Source organism: Stegostoma tigrinum, chromosome 28, assembly GCF_030684315.1.
Source record: "Stegostoma tigrinum isolate sSteTig4 chromosome 28, sSteTig4.hap1, whole genome shotgun sequence".
In the NCBI taxonomy this organism is placed as follows: Eukaryota; Metazoa; Chordata; class Chondrichthyes; order Orectolobiformes; family Stegostomatidae; genus Stegostoma; species Stegostoma tigrinum.
Genome location: NC_081381.1, coordinates 34493240 through 34513151, shown reverse-complemented (window position 1 = coordinate 34513151; position 19912 = coordinate 34493240). Strand labels below are relative to the sequence as shown.

General features: G+C 39.2%; 1 protein-coding gene across 6 annotated transcripts in view; it reads left to right on the top strand.

Annotated features, from left to right (window-relative positions):
* Positions 1-19912, top strand: part of vps13d (vacuolar protein sorting 13 homolog D) — a 276898-nt gene that overhangs the window by 95087 nt on the left and 161899 nt on the right. For all 6 annotated transcript variants that reach the window (XM_048561113.2, XM_059638090.1, XM_048561115.2 and 3 more), the window contains exons 25-33: positions 196-436; positions 719-929; positions 2347-2518; positions 6767-6882; positions 8396-8608; positions 11247-11509; positions 12506-12639; positions 14528-14683; positions 17684-17885. In XM_048561113.2, the coding sequence (XP_048417070.2) occupies positions 196-436; positions 719-929; positions 2347-2518; positions 6767-6882; positions 8396-8608; positions 11247-11509; positions 12506-12639; positions 14528-14683; positions 17684-17885 (1708 nt within the window). The remainder of the gene's footprint in view (positions 1-195; positions 437-718; positions 930-2346; positions 2519-6766; positions 6883-8395; positions 8609-11246; positions 11510-12505; positions 12640-14527; positions 14684-17683; positions 17886-19912) is intronic.

Sequence of the window (19912 nt, the reverse complement as noted above, 5' to 3'; positions counted from 1 at the left end):
GAAGAGAATCTGAAGGTGCCCTCATCACTGCAATGGTGCAAAATCTACAATGTGATAATTTCCATTATGATTTTTCCATAGTTGTTTTTGATTTGAGCATTTGATATTTTCATTGATTTTAAAACTACACATTGTTTCAACATGTAACTCTTCTATTTTTGACGTTTTCTGATTACTTTTGATTCTTTATTTCAGAATCCTGAGAGTTCTCCTGTACCTCAAGATGCTCCACTATACACTCAGAAGACACAGAAAACCAGCACCAGCAATCCTCAGTCCATTCTCTCTAGACCAGAAAAACTAAGTACTGGGGCCAAGTCCTCTGATAAAGTTGATTTTAATAAACCATATATTGAATCTGGATTGCGCATGCGTTGCAAATCACAAGAGAGGCAGCATGACCAGCCACAGCATGTGGAACTAAAGGAATCAGAAGGTAAGAAAGCAAATTACAAAATCTGTTTCCAAAAAACTCTGTTGATCTGACTTTACCTTGAGAAACTAACTGCAGACTGGAGAGAACATGTATAAATATGGAGATGACTTGAGAGGTCAACTTTTTCACTTGAATGCCATATTTAAAAAAGAAACATGGGTGGGGTCAATCCTTCCAGGTTTACAATCACATCAGCCGTTTCCAGGAATTTTCACCTTTGTCCATTGTAAATAAAACGGTGTTGATATTTTTTTGTGACCTCACTGTAAAACATTTTTTCAGGTGAACATGTCTGTCTGCTCGACTGCATCGTGGTTGACCTGCAGGATATGGACATCTTCACTGCAGTGAGATATCCCAGAGACCATACTGGAAGGCCTGATAGTTGTAATTCAGATTTGCTTTTCCCATCGTTTCTGGTGAGGCATGTTGATGGGAATCTACTGAAGGAGCGCTGCTGGCTGAAGCTGCAAGTTGAGCGGAATCTGGATAAGTGAGTAAATTGGAGGCAAAAATTTGAAAGACTTGACGCCATTGATTTTGATTGAGGAGATTGTTATATGTTACACGTCAGAAACAGGCATTCATCCCATTATCTTGGAATTTGTTTCTTGCCACTTGAATGACCAAACCTAACTCAAGTCACCTTTCTTATAGACTTTATTAATTCTGGATATAATCATTTAATTCCTTTTTTTAAAGTTACAGCATATGCCACAGCCCACATTGTAACAATTCTCCTACAAATAATTTGTCTTAACTTCCCCTTAAATTATTCTCATACATATTGCAGCTTGCCCTATTACTTTTTCTTGCTGATCTGTACAATCACTGTTTCATAGTTTTAATATATTGTAGTCTTGGATCCAGTCAGAAAAGCCCTAAGGTCTCATAATTATCTGAAAGAATAACCCAGACCAGCTGAATGACAGACATCACTTCCAGCTGTCTCTCTGAACTCAGATTGTACTGGTGCTATGAACAATCTTACAGCCACCAATATTTAGTAATGAGTATGCATTATTAAAACAAACTATCTTTCAGACACAGGTCAGGTTTGGAAAGACAAAATATGCAACTTTTCCACAGTTTAAATTGCTCAGTATTGAAAAGTTCGTGCTAACACTTCAGTGAAACCTTTTTTATATTGAATGTTTTAGGAATAGGAATGTTTGTACGGTAATTGTGCAAATAATAAGAGTGAAACATTTCTAAGCAGCCTGCTAAAGGCATAGTTTGGTGACTGAATCAGTTATTTTGTGAAGTGATCCATATAGTTCAAATGGTAGGGAATACATAGTTAACAGAAGCTCAGAGTCACACATGGGGTGTTGGAGGTCTGTTGCACCTGTGCTTGATTTAGCACATTTCATGAAGAAGAGAGAATTGCAGACCAAAAATGAGGTGGATGGCAGGAGCTAAGAAATAACCTAACAAAAACAGAAGTTGCTGGAAAAGCTCAGCAGGTCTGCAGCATCTGTGAAGGAAAATGTCAGTTAACGTTTTGGGCCCGGTGTCTCTTCCTCAGAACTGAGTTCTGATTTTGTTCCTGATTTAGAGCATCCACAGTTCTTATTATCTATAGAGAACACAATGACCCTCAATTTAACTGCACTGGGTGAGTTTTGTATAGATCAAAATTAAGTCCAAAATACTTAGTTTCATTTTCTGCATTCAAACATCAGGGAGAAGTGCTTTCAGCTTATTTCATCAGGAAAGTTGCTTTTTCATCAAAGCAAATTATGAAGACCAAAGAGAAGAAAATTGAAGAGAAAATTGCATACCGCTAATGATTCTATTTCACATTCCATTTTATTTTTGGTTAAATCTAGCAATTGTAGAAACAAACAGTAAGAAATATTTCTCTTTGTCTGTACTATATTGGCCCCTGACTACATATATTGATTTAGGGAGATAAGCCATGCTGTCCCTGATGTGGCTATCCATGGTAGTCTGTCGTCAGTACACTGTTCTCTGGATCTTAATAAATACAAGTTGATTCGTGGATTAATTCAGAACAATCTTGGGGAACCCATTGAAGAGTTTATGAGGCCATTTGACCTGCAAGACCCCAGCATACATGTAAGTATAAACATAGCAGAGCATAGAAATGTTTAGAGTATTAATTGAGCAGAATGGGCAAGATGAACTTTTTTTTCTGGCAAGATATACATTGGTGACTTTTCTTTTGAGAATACCATTGCATTGTTGTCACAATAACATTTTTCTTTGCCAGTTGTTGTGGATACAACATTGAGCAACTGGTGAAGAAAAATAATGTTACACTGGTTCTAGGAGTAAATTATGTAAAGTATGTACGATTAAAATTTGATGCTGAGACCTTTCATCTTAAATGTTGCTGTACTTGTAAGTTTTTTTTATTTGGCTGTCTTGCAACCTGGTTTTCTTTCTCCTTGCTCATCTGTCCTCCCCTATTTAATTATAGTGTATATTTGAAAAGTAGTCGTACAGAGACATTTGGTAGATATTGGATGTATTGAAAACTGTCAGAAATTAAATGAGTGTTTAATTGGAAAGTAAGCTGCCAGCGTTTTCGGTTTCTAAGTAATTTGCTGAGATTTCTATTTTTGGTACAGTTTGTCTCAATTGTATCTACTGTTGAGTAGCCCTGGCAATACTTGCCTAATTATGGGGAGTAGCAGCCTTATGCATAAATTTGATACTAAAATATCCATTTATAGTTCAACATCAGCCATTAGCAAGCATGTTCTGAAAAGCCATACCGGTTTCTGGATAATTGCTTTTGTTATGAAGTTGTGTAAAGCAATCATGAATTAGAGGGCAGGAAGCTAGAATTTGTTTATAACGAAGAAATGACAAGGGAGAAGTGTGTAGTTCCTTTTAAGCGGTAAAGTGCTTTTCTAAGCTTAGAGATTTATACAGAGGAAAAAATTGCATCTGTATGTAGCCGAAGACGTACAACCAGTTCTGAAATTGAAACATGTATCAACTGGCTGTGTGATTGGAAACCTGAGGCTTGTTTTAATGTTTTGGCAACTAGCTGGAATCAGCCAGTTTATTTAAACCAAGTACTGAGTGATTGAAAGCCAATTGAATTTAAATCTGATGGTTTTGATACCCTTGGACCAAGGCTATTGTAAGAAAATTGATACGCCATCCAGGGTACATAAGGGGAGGGTTTTGAAAATTGGAGTGAGAATGAACCGCCATCTGAGAGATAAGCATCCAGCTCTCCAAGGAAATTGCTAAGCTCTCTAAGAAAGCACCATCTATCTATAAAAGATACCACAGCACTTCTAGCTAAGAGTCCCCACAGAATCAGCGGAAGAAAGGCCTTTGAGTTGAGAACAGAAAGGACTGTGTAGACTTTGAGATACTAAATTTTAATTTATTTTCTTATGACTTGGGCATTTGCATAACTGGAACCTGTGTTTATTGGAATAGCATACCAGTGGAATTTAATCCAGTTAGGGAATAGTTAGTAGTTAAGGTTTGTTAGTAATTCCGATATTTTGTTTATGGTTATGGCTAAATAAATAAATCGTTACTTGTTACTTAAAAAGTGATAGCAGGGATTTTCTTCCATTTAACCTTCCCTTCTCCGTAACACTTTGCATTAAATGAAATGAACCTCTGCATTCGTTCTCACTTTCATCACTAATAATGATGATGACGACCTCGAAGGATACTGAAAATGCAAAGAATGCTAAACTGTTGAAGGGCAAACATTTCATAACATTTGTGGATTTTTAAAAATTTATTCATTGAATGTGATATCGCTTGCCAGGACATCATTCATTTATTGCTGTTTTCTAATGGTCCTTAAGGTAATGGTGAGCTATCTTCTTGAATTGCTGCAGATTTCTGAGGGATCTCTGGAGAAAAGGAGTACATTTTCCCATATTGAACAACTAATATCTGAATGAAATGCTCCCACGTCCCTGGGTAGATGTAGAGCAAAGTTACCTCTCTCTGCTCCATTTCTGAAAGAAATCCCTCGTTGTAATTAGTTTGATATATTTCCATTCCCCTCCCCACCTGTATGGTGGCTTCACTGAGTGAGATTGCCAATTATGATCAAACTTATTTTTCACAAGATTCTTGCAGACACAGGGAGCTTTTATTCCACTACTGTGATCAGGATTTAAACCCAGGCTCCAGAGTTTGAAGGCTGATGTTTAACTCACTTAACCATCTTCTGTCATTCTAATTTATTAATATTGTGATTCATCCTTCTCATCATCCTTTAAATCACCCCCTCAGGCCATTCATCATTCTGTGGCAGAGCTGAAGTAGAAGCAGGAAACTTAGTGTGAAGTCCATGCCAGTTCCCACCTGTAAAAGACTGATACCTATTTTTTTGCAATTTAAACAATTCCTTCTCAGTGCGTTACCTGACAGCCAAGGGAACAGGGTAATTTCACAACATGATGAGCCATAATTTGCTGTCAAAAGGTACTTGCAAATTATTAATGCACAAGAGTGAACAATTTCTGGTGAGTTGCAGATTCATGCTATCCAAAAGTTACCATTCAAATTGCATTTCTGCTCTAGTAACCTCACAAAAATAACAATTCACGATTGAAATTGGTTGAAAATTACATGATGTTTTTGCATGTGTACAGTAGGTATGAACTAACTTTTCCACAAACCATGAATCATTCCTGTCTGTTCAGCAATGTGATTAGTATAAGTTGCTGACAGTCAACCTCTCTGGCTCTAAAAGTGAACAGTTACAGATTAGAGTCTCATTCCTTCAGGTTTTTCTTGTTGACAGATTTTAAAATATAAAAAGTTTTACTTTTCAACTTCCTATTGCTTTTTCTCTCTTAATTTAATATTTCTTCCAGCCACGCGTGCATGCTTGCTCTCTTTAAATTCTCCCCCCCACCCCTCTCAGTGGCACTCCCTTCCCTTCCCTCATGTGCGCACGCGCACACACACGACTCTATGGGGTGAATTTGTATTTGCAGATAGTCTATTTTGTTCAAAAAGCACACAATTTATAGACAGTCAGTCAATGTGGCGTTTTATAAATTCCTCCTTTAGAAATAAAACCAGTCTGTCTCCAAACCAAAACACGAACAGATTTGAAACAAGGTCTCACGCCCAACATACATTCTGTCCTAAAATGTCACCTCATCTCTACACTGATGAAAATCTTTAGTTTTCTCAGGACAGTGACTTGGAAGAAATTTAGGGATTTACATATACATTAATCAATTAAAACCTTCTAACTGACAAACGATTTAACAGCCTATTAGGTTTGTTGAATACATGCTCTCCATTGGTTGTGACCCTTTGATCTTTTACTTAAATTCTGTGTCCAATACTACCTCTCTCACTAACACCCGAAGGAGGAGTGAGGCTCCGAAAGCTTGTGTTTTCAAATAAACCACCTGTTAGACAATAACCTGGACTTGTGTGATTTCTGACTTGTCCACCCAAGTTCTACACCGGCATCTCAAAAATATGCAAGGGCAAATCTAACGAGTGACAAACACCATTATGCACTCACCACAGCAAGTTATGGCCTATTGCAACATAAATGTTTTTCAAAATATTTTTATGGGATGGCCAGCATTTGTATCTATCCCTGATTACTCTTGAGAACGTAGTTGTAAACTACAGAATTGAGCCACTGCAGTTCATGTGGGGTAGGTACACCTACAGTGCTATTTGGTGGGGAGTTCCAAGTTTTTGACCCAGCAACAGTGTAGGAATCGAAATGCAGTATAGACCCAAGTCAGGGATCCCTGCACAATCAGCTCTGGGTTCACAGCAATTTCTGACCACCAAAATGAGGTCACAGCGGGGAAAATGTTTGAGATGCTGATGATAAATGGAGTAAATATTGCATGTAGTAGATGTGTGCCCGTAAAGGGGGCTGCTTTGTCCTGGATGGTGTTGAGCTGCTTTAGTGTTGTTGAAACTGCATCCATCCAAGTAAGTGAAGACTTTTACCTGGAGATGCTTCTTGACATGCTTTGTAGATTGTGGACAGGCTTGAGACGTAAGGAGGTGAGTCCTTTGCAACAGAATTCCCAGCTTCTGATCTGTTCTTGTAGCTGCAACTTTTTTTGGATGCTCCAGTTCAGTTTCTGGTCCATGGTAACCTAGTCTGACATTGAGGGATTCTACAGTGATAATGCTATTGAATGTTATTGGGAAAGATGACATTTTTTTCTTATTTCAGATGATAATAGTCTGGTACTTTTTAGCATTAAGGTTACTTATCAGCCTAAGTTAATAAACTTGTCACTTTGCTTGGAAATGTTACTGATGCATATATTTTTTGACTATTTTCTGTTCAGGTGTTTGATGTCTTTTTTCTTCTGCTTCTCTCAGACAGTTCTTAGTGGAGAAGTATACACAAATATGTCCTTTCTAATTGATATGATGAATGTTAGTTTGGAGCTCCTGGAATCGAAGGGCAAGAATATGAACACCAATTCACTGGCAAGGTATGTTGGCTAATTCCTCATGTATACATCTCTCCTCCTCTGCTTTTTTTTCTTGTAATACACCATAGCCTTAATGATTTGTAGAACTGCCTCCAAGGTCTTTGGCTTCCCTGTAGGCAGCGTTTAAAAGATGCGTAAGAAAATCTCAGCACAATAATCCATGAATTTGTTTTTACTTTCTATCCATGCCTCCTCCTGCCTCACCTCCAAAGCCCCGGAGGAAAGATCTTTATTTCACTTGGCATCCCTGAATATCTGGCTGGTATTATTGAGAAATTCTAATATAAACCTCCATCTCAGTGATCAAGAAAATGTTTTGAAAGCAGTGGATAGTAGGGAAGGCAAGAGCTGGGGTCGAAGCCTGACTTCAGTAATTGTGAATTTGGCAGTCTTAGTCAAGAGTGCAGCCATCTGACTGAATTTATTTAAGAGTTTTGCCTTGGCACATCAGTTTAATCCCAACTTAGCGCTGCTCCAGATTCCCTTTCCCACAGATGCCATTCTATAGTGTTGCATAGTATTGTCAGGTGTTTTTTTTTGTTTTGTACTGAATTGTGACCCATTTGTATTGTGGATTTAGGCTCTTGTATCTGAAAATGCCCAGAGCTTGCAGCCCTTTACAGCTGTTAAAGAGGTACAGAACTATCCTCCCACCTCCCATTCCCAGTCAGAGGGAAATGCCAAGGTTCAAAAACCAGCATTAGGGACATAAGAAACTTGACAATGAGCCATCTTGCAGTCAGCATTTGAGTTTACAGTGTGTTTGCAGTTTCTAAATAATTAGATCCTTGTCACTTAAAATACCATCCTACATTGCATAAAAGTTATAACCAGATGTGATCTTTACTGGTGCTGCCCTGAATTGAATAATGCAAAGTGTAACCTTTGGGTTTAAAATAAAGGTGAGAGGGCAGATGATAATTGGGCTAAAGCTTGCAAACATAATTCAGTTTCTAATTTAAAATTGCCCAGACTTTCTGCATTTTTTAATTAACTTTATATTTTTCTCTGTGTTAATTATACATATTTTTGCAAAGCAAGTGCTTGAAATTTTCTATAGTATAATAAAAACCTCTGTCTTAGTACCCCAGTGTGCAAAGGAAGGATTTGATAGTAATGAATAGAGGAGGAGTAATGTGTGAATGGAATGAGGGGTTAATAAATGGAACTAAGAGTGAATTATTAAGAAATTAACAAGAATTAAGAATCTAGATAAGAATACAGCTAACTGACTGAAGAGCAGGCAGAAGGAAAGGAAACTAAAATCCTTTTGCACTACCATGGTTGGTGGATGCAATTAAATCACAAGTTTATGCGCAGTTTCCATTCCAAGTATGCACATGGGAATTTAAAATGGAAACGATGATCAGTAACAGCAAGGAAACTTTTGTTAATAGGAAATTCTCACAATGTAATATGTTTAATAAATAGCTATGTTCTGTTTGTGAACCTCTGGAGGATGTGTTCCAAAATAATTTCTGTTTCTGTATTAAATTAACTATTTCTTCTCCAGGTTTGATTTCAAAAAGTCAAAGCTGCTTTATGAGAGCTTTTCAAACACGACTAAGTCCGTAAATCTGGTCTCTCACTCAATGATGGCATACGATACCCGAAGCACTGGACAGACAGTGAACCCTGACACCAAACCAAATGTATTTCGATGCATATTGGATGCATCAAAGAGTAGTAGCAATCAAGCCTCACTGCAGATGGAGCTGCATTACAGGTTTGGAACTGAGTAACAGCTGCAACATGTTATAGGCAGATACCAAATACTGGCTTTAGTTAGCAATGGTTGTTGATGAAAAGTCTTCCATGTCTTAGGATATTACTGGCTCATTTGTGATGTGTCCAATGGTTGAATAGCCTACCTAGGCTTATTGTTCAGACTCTCATATGAAGGAGAGTGAAGTTAGTCAAGTTACTAGCAGGACTGTTGGTAGTTATTGAACTGTATCCTTACAAAATTTGATATCTTCAAGAGAGAGCAAAAAAGAAAATGGGAGCGTAGCAGCGAAAGGAAATGGGATCACCAGTGCCATAGAAACTGAGTAATCCCAGAACTGACAGAATTTAGACCTTAAATCATTGTATAGGTGGCTGGTAAGGTTTATTATTTCTCCATCAAACTTATGGCTAAAATATGATAGTGACACATTGCACCTTGCAAACAAGTAAAATGATCATATGAGCATAGCCTTACTGATACAAGCTTCACTTGTGTTCTGGGTAACAGGATAATTGCCTGGAAGCATACTTGGTCAGGAATAAAAGGAGCAAAAGAAGAGTAATTCAAGATAATGTGTAGATATTCTAGAAAGTATTAATGCATACATTTAACTAAACCTTTCCCTAAGGATAGCGATATCTCATCAGTTACTGAACTTCTCGCATCTTATGCTTTCTGTCACCTATCCACTCCAACTGCTGCAGTGAAAGTGTGAGTCTTATCAGCAATTCACATATTTATATATCGTCTCTCCCCTATCCCCTCGTGCCTTTTTTAAGTCTCTCTATTCTCACTTTAAAAATGTGCCCCCTGGTTGTGAAATCCACCATCCTAGGGAAAAGCCAACTACCATTAACTCTGTCGATACCTGTCATTACTTTATAAACTTCTATCATGTCACCACTCAATCTCCTATGCTCCAGGGAACAGAAGTCCCAGCCTATTCAACCTTCCTTTATAACTCAAACTTTCTATGCCTGACAACATCCTGGTAAATATCTTCTGAACCCTCTCCAGCTTATTGATGTCTTTCCGAGAACTGGGTGACCGGAACTGGACACAGTATTCCAGCAGAGGCCTCACCAATGTCCTGTACACCCTCAACATGACTCCCCAACTCCTATGCCAAAGGACCGAGCAACGAAAGCAAGCGTGCCAAATGCCCTTTTAACCACCCTGTCAACATGTGATGCAAAATTTAAAGCATGAGGATATGTACGTAGGTGGAGAGGGTCAGAGAAACAGACCTCATGTAATTGTAAGAAACAGATATCGTGTGAATATCATAACCCCAGTGCTTTGTTCAAGCCAGCAGAAGTAAATATTTAGTCAGTGTTAATTAAATGTAATTCCTTGACCCAACCTGGTCTCAGCTGCTTCCTTAATAATCAGGATTGGGGTCTCGTCATTCTCTCCCTCGCTGTGCATCTTAATTGAAAGGAAAAAGTTCATATTTATTAGCTCTGCAGTTTTATATTTTCAATAATTTATGTAAGTTAATTAACAAAAATGATCAGTTTATTGCTTTAGAAGTTTTCTGAAATATGTTTATTGATGTACCAAACTTTATCTTTCTGAAATTTGCTCACTGACTCTCCAACTAAGAGGGGAAAAAAATGTTCCCTGCCAACCAGTGATTCCTATGCTGGCAATATGCAGCTCTCCGTCTACACCTTTTCACTTAGCCCCTCATTGTCTCCTCTTTGGCATTCAGTCTTAGATATACAATGATTTCTTTCAGCCAAGGGGAGACTAAAGCCACCATGTTTGGTCTTCATTACAAAATTCATGCCTTTGACACTGGTTCATTGCTCCTCCCCAGCCGATATGTGTGGCTACACTAGACTGTTTCCAAACTTTGCATTTTATCCCTTAGCAAGCTGACCTTACAAAGCAGTGTACTTTCTATGAAAGAGATCACCTACCTCTCTCATGACAATATTATCTGTCTCCACCATAGCTCATCTTCTGTGCTGCTGAATCTCTCATGCATGCCATTGTCATTAAACAGTTCCACTGATTCTCCTTGAGCATTGAATATAGCAATCCGTGTAGTTAATAAGACATAGTTCTGCAGCCTGTTCTTTGTAATATAAGGTTCTAACTTTATCTGTGCTGTTAGAGGGGGAATTATCTGTTCATTAACAGTGACTTTTCCATGATTTTTCATTTTTTTCAATAATTAACCAGAATGTTTCAATATGGCATTGGTTAGTACAGGAAGGAGTAGCATTATGGTAATATGACTGGATAAGTCATCCAGACCTGCAGGCTAATGTTAGGGGAGGAGTTCAAGTCCCACCACGGCAGATGGTGAAATTTGAATTCACGAAAAATCTGGAATTTAGAAACCAGTCTGATGGTGACCAAGTAACCACTGTCAATTGTCATAAAGAAAAATGTTTGGTTTACTCATATCCTTTAAGGAAGGAAATCTGCCATCCTTACCTGGTCTGGATTGTAGACCCACAGTGATATGGTTGACTTTTAACCACATGGGTAATTTGGAATGGTCAATAAATAGACCTAATCAGCAATATCCACATCCCATGAACAAATCAAAAACAAACTCTGAAAACTTTAACTCTGTTTCAACCTCGTTTAGAAATACTGAAAAGCATTTTTGATTTCCCAGGTCAACCAGAGATGCTTCGTGCTTCACTGTGGTTCTGAACAATCTGCGAGTCTTTGTTATATTTGATTGGTTGATGCTTGTGCGGGATTTCTTGCAAACCTCCAACAGCCCAAAGAAACCAGAAAGTGCCTCACCAGCTCGTGACCGCAAAGTTGGTGGTGAAGTCTTGGTTCCCAAAACAGTAAAGTATGGAGTCATCACAAAGCGATCTTCTGTGCCAATACCAAACGAGAAGTATTTGGAAGTGAAAATCAACGTAACTGGTAAAAATCACTTTCATGCCAATGCCACTTTTACATAGTAAACTTGACTTTTGTTTCAATTTGTTTTTAATTTATTCATTTCCAGATCTGTTTTACAAGTGTAGCTCTTTTTGACATAAACAGTAACTTTATATTTTTTAAAAAGAAACACCTCTCAATACCGAAGTGGATAAGAGCTGCATCAGTATATTTCTGGCATTCAGTCTTAGATCGTGGATTTTCTTCAGCCAAACACTGGGAAAACTAAAGCCGCCATGTTTGGTCTTCATTACAAATTCATGCCTTTGACACTGATTCATTGCTCCTCCCTGTTATATGTGGCTACCCGAGGTTGTTTCCAAACTTCGCACTTGAAGGCAATCAATTTGAATTTCGCCTGTTCTAAATTAATTGATCTTATTTGAATAGCGATTGGGGCATTGCAGTTTGGCAGGAGTACCTTAGATGGTGTAAGAATGGTTAGGTTACCGATAGGTTTAGCTCCTGATATCCATTTGATGGTGTTTTTCAAGAAGTGTGTCACATCAAGAGGAGAATGTGGTTTGCTGGTATTCCTAGCGTTCACTATTTTGGCTTACATATGGAAGATGCTCACTTGCCTGATACTAACGATGTGCATTGGCCAATATATAATTTTATTCCATCAAGATGTACCAGTCACAACTGAAGCATAATCCTTTGGAGTCAGGTGGGTACTGCTGACCATTTCTGTATTCCAGAAAGGCAACTTCAGTCATGAGTTATAGAACACAGTTGTTCTTTCAAGTTCTTTAATTCCGCTTTCATGCAACCAGGGATGAGCAGCAAATACTAACTTGCTTGTATTGCCCATGTACTCAGAGCAAATGTTTGAACAAACTCATTAAAAAATCTATTCATGTACTTTCTATCCAAAAGGATTACGTTTTCAAACAGGAGTTCAGAGATTATTGTTGTTTTTAATCTTTCATTGCAGTACACGTTGTCTGTAATAAACAACTCCCATCCCTTTCACAGGCACTGAATTTGTTGTGGTGGAAGATATGTCATGCCATGATACAAATGCAGTCATTCTGAAGGCAACCACCGTGCTCACCTATAAACCACGGCTTGTAGATCGGCCATTCTCCGGCAGCCTTGGAGGAATTGAGGTAAACAGAACTTCTTGAGTACTTCAAAAATTTGTGGGATAAAATGTTTTTGCTTCTGATGTACAGTTTCCTTTTGCACTGTGAAGCAGTGAGCGTTTTATTTTATTCCTGTGCTATCAATAATCAAGAAGGCCCTCAATTGGGTCCGACCCATCTCCCGCACTTCTGCCCTCGCCCCTTCTCTTCCCTCCCGCAACAGCGATAGGATTCACCTTATCCTCACCTATCATCCCACCAGCATCCGCCTTCCACAGGGACTGCTCCCTCCGGGACACCCTGGTCAATACTTCCTTCACCCCCAACACCTCCCCACAGCCCTACAGCACCTTTCCCTGTGAAGATGCAACACCTGCGCATTTACCTCCTCACTCCCCAGTATCCAAGGACCCAAACATACCTTCCAGGTGAAGCAACACTTCACCTGCACTTCCAAGAATCTAGTCTACTGCATTCACTGCTCATAATGTGGTTTCCTCTACACTGGGGAAAAAAAGTGTAGACTTGGCAACCGCTTCGCAGGACATCTACGTTCTGCTGTCAAAAAAGTCCCTGAACTACCTGTTGCCTGCCACTTCAATGCACCACCTTGCTCCCTGGCTTGCTACAGTGTTCCAGTGAAGCCTAACGCAAGCTGGAGGAACAACACCTCATTTTCTGCTTGGGGACCCTACAACCCTCTGGACTCAATATTGAGTTCAGTAATTTTAGGGCCTAAACCCCCCCATGTCCCAGCCCCCCCACCCCATACACCAGGCCTTGTTACCACATAACCTGCCATTACCTACCTCCTGTTGTTAGTCACTAACAGTCCCATTAACAACTATTTACCCTCCCAACCTGATCATTAGCAACTCCTTTGTCTGTCCAGTTGTCTTTCTCTCTCTTTTGGGCTCTATCCTGTCGTTTACCCCCTACACCACGCACCTCCCTATTTTCTGCATTTAAACTGATGTTTTCCCAGCCACCATCAGTTGTGAGGAAGGGTCACCGGACCTGAAGCGTCAACTCTGTTTTCTCTTCCACAGATGCTGCCAGACGTGCTGAGCTTTTCCAACAACTTTGTTTTTGTTCCTGATTTACAGCATCCGCAGTTCTTTTGGTCTTTATTTTGTAAGACAGCACCTTCTAAACCCACAACTATTGCCATCTAGAATGTCAAAGGCAGCAGATATATGGAAACACCATCACCTGCAAGTTCACCTCCAAGCCACTCACCATCCTGACTTGGAAATACATGCCATTCCTTTGCTGTCTCTGGGTAAAAATCCTGGAAATACATTTTTAACAGTATTGCAGGTCTATCTACGCCAAATGGGCTGCAGCAGTTTAAGAAGTCAACTTGCCACCACCTTCTCTTGGGCAGTTAGGGATGGGTAGTAAATCCTGGTCCACTGAAGAAAGCCCATATCCACTGAGTGAATAAAAGAGAAACAAGAATAAACTTAACATGTGAATTCGTTCCATCAGCTAGTTTGCAGAACTGACCTGTTGGTGCTTGGGTACCTCCCCCCACCCCGGGATAACAGTCCTGAAGTACCAGCCACTTGGAAACCAATAAAGATCAAACGTAAAGGTCCACCAGCTTCAGTCCAACGTTGCTAGCAAAATTATTCCAGGTTCGAGTTGCTTTTTTCACACAGTCATAGAATGATCCTTTTGGAACTGATTGCTGCATTTTCAGTGGGACAACTGATGTCAGACCCTAATAGAATCATAACTCATTGGCACAAACCTATCCTCTTACTGTGTGCAGTATCATTATGCTTAATGCAAATTTTATGTATTTAACTTTCAGTTTAGAAACTGAAGGTAGCTCTTGGTAGGTTTAATTTCTCAATTCTGCTATATATATTGTATGAATCTAAATGCAATTCTACCCTATTTACAGGTATTTTCATGCCGACTTGGCAGTGAACAAGAGACTGCTCTGTCCATCATCGATCCTGTAAACGTGCAGATGGAATTGATTGGAAACCCCACTTATCAGAAAAGCTCAGGGTTGCTGGATGCTTTTGGTAGTGAGGATTTCCCACCAGTTCTTGAGGTATCAATTTACCAGATATTCTGAGTGACCTGACTGGTAATCTATGGGGTTAGCTGTTCTCAGTGAAACCATAGTTTTGAGTGTTACAGTTGGGTGGACATTCCTGGTTAAGAAGGGCAAAACTCAATGTTTCTCATTCCTGTTTAACATCTAGAGGTCTGTGCATATGTAGCTAACTGGTTAGGGTTCTGGCCTGGACTAGACTCTGCTTTGATGTCCTTCAGTTTAAATAGCAATCAAATTTTAGACTTGCTCAAGAGCAATGGTCATTTTCACTTTAGTACTATCTGAAAGTCATTGCTGATCGTATTGTTGAATGTCAGTGTGAGTTTGTTTTTGAAAAAAATTAAGGGAAGATGTTTGTTTGGATTAGTAACTGCAGGTTTTTACTGCCTTATTTGAAAAGATCACTCCTTAAAGATAAAATCTCTGAGGTTGATTATGATTCTGTGTGGAAATTAATACTCTATTTCACATTCAAGTAAATATGTCTTGGTTATGGTAAAGATGTTTTCATAAGATGACCAGAGATAAACAGTACAAATGAGATTGAGGTGTTGATTACATCTGTTTATAAGGGACATAAGTCAAACCACCAATGACAATTAGAATGAACTTTTTTTTTAGGATCTTCATTAACCTACGAAGTGAACAGTAGGAGCTTCAAACTAGAGTTACACAGCATGCAGCATACATGAATCCAAGGAGACAATGCTTTCTTTTTCCCTATTAGACTATTTGGCCCATTACTTTTCAGCACAGGTCATAGTTTGCAAATCACCCTGATGCATTCAGCCCAGGATTCAAATAGTGTTTATGGATTGTAGAACAGGAAAGCAAAAGAGGTCAAACTAAAACCATGAAATATTTCCAGCTCTAAGTTATTTATATGAGAGACGTAAATCACTAGGGAGGAAACCGTGCTTTAGGCTTTTAAAAGGGTGGTTTTACGACAATCCGGAGACTGAATATCTTCAGCCTCCTGTAATTTAACATTTTAAGCAATACCCAAAATAACAGACCAACATGAATGGACAGAACATATGCAGATATCATAAATTTAACATTCCTCTGCAGCGTTTTGTAAAAAGTTGAGTAATTTTGTATGAAAATCAACATGCCTCTCGTGATTTTTTTGTCAGTAATCTTTTGGGCATCGTAGTGCCTTCCATGCCTGAATTTGTAAAATGTTTTACTCTCACATGAAGTTGTATGTCAAGAATTTCAAATTAAAATATCTTGAGCCATACAACAGGAATGAGTTGTTATACCCAGCCCTGCCCTTGTGTGCAATGTTTATTTATAGGATACCTGCAATAATAGGAAAATTTGTCAATGATCCAATTCTCATTATGGAAATGACATTTTACAGTTCTTTTTCCTGATTGCAGCACAAGAGGTGAAGTTATAAACATCATAAATTGAAACTCAGGATATAAACACTGTCCCTCTGTAAAAACAATTGCAAGCATGGGCTACTTCTTTCAACTAGAGTTGGGAGGAGCTGAGTTTCTATTTGTTTTGCTTGTTTTTTCTAATGTATTGATTTTTTGTTTATATCACCCAGTATAATTACTTGCAGGCTTATTCAGTTTTTAAAGATTAAGACAAGATTGGATTGTTCTCAATGGTTTTACCACAGTGAGATAATGTTCTGTGCAGCTCTGTGCACTGCTTAAGCTCACACACGAAGAATGGCCACTTGAGTGTGAAGTACTGGAGGGCAGCCAAAGTTCATGCAACTAAAGCCAAAGGTCTCCAGTATGGGGAAGAGAGGAAAAAGAGATGTGAAGCCTAGTTTTTTTCAAAATCCGCATGATTCATGTGAAATACACATTAGGCTTTTTTTTTTGTTGTTGAGCTACCTTACATGTTTGATTACCTGAATGAAGTATTAATAGACATTGAATGGAGCTAATAGATTTATGTAATAGCAACCTTCATGGCAAAACAGGTACCATCACTTTTCTAATTAGCCATGAAAGGCAGCCTGTTCTTTTTCTGGATTTTACAACTATTTCAGTCTTTTAGGTTCTGATAACTACTTCATTGTGTCAATAGTCAATGAAATATCCATCTGCATATCAACATTGTTATTAAGCTGAGGAAGCAGAGAAACAGTCAGTCCCCACTAAGGACTTACCCAGCAAACATGGAGAAGGGCAGCTGCAACCTGTCTTGCCATTTAACCACAAAATCTTGGCAGCTGAGTTAATGCCACTGGTCACTTACTAAATGATTTGGCAGATTTTTGAACAAAAATTAAAGGGAGGGAATGTGATATTGAATAGTTCCCTTGTAAAGTGAATCATTTTCCCTTGCAATTATGAAACTGATGTAAGGCTGCATGCTAATACTATTTCTGTCACTTTGCTGGACAGCAAGAAAAGGAGAGTGAAAGGCAATGAAGTCTAGCCCTGACAATATTTCAAAGCTTGCCAAGTCCAAGTGGACATTGTTAGCAAATCTTCCACCTTTTTGAGGACTGTTACTGTTGAGCAACAAATGCTGACCCTACCGTAGCTATCCCTATGCCAGCTAAAATAAAGAACTCATTCTCTTCCTTGGAAAATCAGTGCATGTGAGACATAAATTTAGGTTTGTTATTAAAATAGCAGTTGGGGATGGCCGGTATGGGGAGTTAGTGTAGATGGGGGAAAGTAACACTTCTTTATCTGCAAGTCATTATAACATCAATAACATTAGAAATAATTTTAAAAGAAAATGAGAAAAGAGCAAGGAAACTGAATCAATAGACGGCTACTTTTTGAAGAGCACAGGTAGGATAGGCCAGTTGGTCTGTCTCTCTGCTCTAAAGTCTGTAAACAGCACAATAAAGGAGAGGTAAACCAGATACTTCCAGGACTGTTGTCTACGTTGGTATAAGTGGAGAGAAGTCTGTTTCCAAACAGAACAAAATCATTGAATAATTACAACATAAGGGACTTACTCGCCTCGGTTCTAATCTTAAAAATGATTCCATTTCCTTTTGTGCTGTAGATTCAGTTCTCAACCCTTGATATCAGGCTGTCATACAATGATGTCCAGCTGTTCCTGGCAATAGTGAAGTCTTTCCCTAAGCAGACCACAGTATTATCTACTGTGTCCGATCCTGATTCTGTGAATGCGAGCATCAGCTCGGTTCCTTTGGCAGGATCTGGGAAAAAAGAGACAAGCAAATACCAGATGGATCCTGTACTTGGTAAGTAATTAACAAAAGAGAAAAAATGACATTCATAAATTAACCTGGGGACACCTGCTGAAATATGTTGGTTCTACACATTAAGCTATCACTTCTTAAAACAAAATGTGACTACTGATCAAAACAGGATTTGAGCACATAATACAGATAGGACTTTTATTAAATTGTGCAATTGTGAAAGATGTACATCTCTATAACTCTATATCTTCTTTCAGCTAATACAATAAAAGGTACTTTCTGCCACTTCACATGAGTGCAAAAGATGTTTTGCTGTCCTGGTCATCATAGACCTCTTATCTCATTTCACCAAAAATAAAGTAATGATTTACTAATCTCACTGCTGCTTATGAGATGATGCTGTATGCAAATTTACTACGCTGTTTATCTCCCGTGTTTTTTAACAGCGATATTGGTCCAAGAGAAATTCACTCGTCATTAAGGCTACCTAATGTACAGAAGTGGTATCGTTAATGATCGAAGAAAAGATAGGGAGGAAGAAGGGGGTTCAAGTAGCAGTACAAAAACCAGAAGAACTGCAGATGCTGGAAGCCAGAATCAAAATCAGCAATTGCTCCAGAAAAGTTCAGCAGGTCTGGCAGCATCAGTTGAGAGAAATCAGAGTTAACGTTTCAGGTCGAGTGACCCTTCCTCAGAACACCATTGTCACCAGCTGCCATCCTGAGAAAGACCCCTTTTATCGTCACGCTGTGCCTTCTGCCAGATAGACCATCTTCTATCCATGTTAGCACCTACAGGAACACCATAAACCCTTACCTTACTCAGTAGCCTCCTGTGCATCATCTTGTCAAAGGCCGTCTTGAAGCCCGGGTAGGTAACATCCATTAGGTGTCCATCATCTAACCCGCTCATTACTTCCTCAAAGAATTCTAGTAGATTCATCAGGCATGATCTCCCCTTGATGAAACTGTGCTGACTTTACCCTATTTTGCTATACACTTGCAAGTATTCAGAAATCTGATCCTCCACAATGGACTGTAAAATCTTACCCACGACCGAGGTTAGGCTAATCGGCCTACAATTTTCAATCTTTTGCCTTAATCCCTTATTAGCAAGGGTGTCATGTTAGTGATTTTCCTGTCCTCGAGGACCCGTCTTGACTCTAGCAATTCCTGAAGGATCATGACTAACACCTCCACCATCTCCTCAGCTATCTCCTTAAGAACTGGGTTGTAGTCCAGCTGGTCCTGGTGATTTATACACCTTCAGGCCATACTAGGAGGATGCCTGGACTGGAGGGCAGGCCTTGTGAGGAAAGGTTAAGGGAGTTGGGGCTTTTTTCATTGGAGTGAAGAAGGATGGGAGGTGACTTGATAGAGGCTCACAAGATGATGAGAGGCATAGATAGAGTGGATAGTCAGAGACTTTTTCCCAGGGCAGAAATGACTTTTACGAGGAGGCATAATTTTTAGGTGATTGAAGGAAGGCATGGAGAGATGTCAGAGGTAGGTTCTTCACACAAAGTGGTGGGTATGTAGAATGCGCCGCAGACAGTGGTAGTGGAGTCCTATACTTTAGAGACTTTTAAACGACTCTTGGATAGGCACATGAAGGATAGTAAACTGTAGGATATGCAGGGTAGATTGATCTTAGCAGGATAATAGGTCAGCACAACATCGTAGGCCGAAGGGCCTGTACTGTGCTGTGCTGTTTTATGTTCTTCTGCTGTGAAGACTGATGCAAAGTAATTATTCAGTTCCTCAGCCATTACCTTGTCCCCCACTACTATCTGTCCAGCATCATTTTCCACAGATCCAATGTCCACTTTTGCCTCTCTGTTGCCCTTTATATATCTAAAGAAACTCTTACAGTCTTCCTTTATATTACTGGCTAGTTTACCTTCTTGTTTAATCTTCTTCCTCCTTATTTCTTTTTTGTTGCCTTCTTGTTTTTTGTAAGCTTCCCAACCCTCTGGCTTCCCACTGCCATTCACCACATCATATGTTTTCTCTTTTGCTTTTATGCGATCCGTGACTTCCTTTGTTGGCCAAGGTGGCCTCATCCTCCCT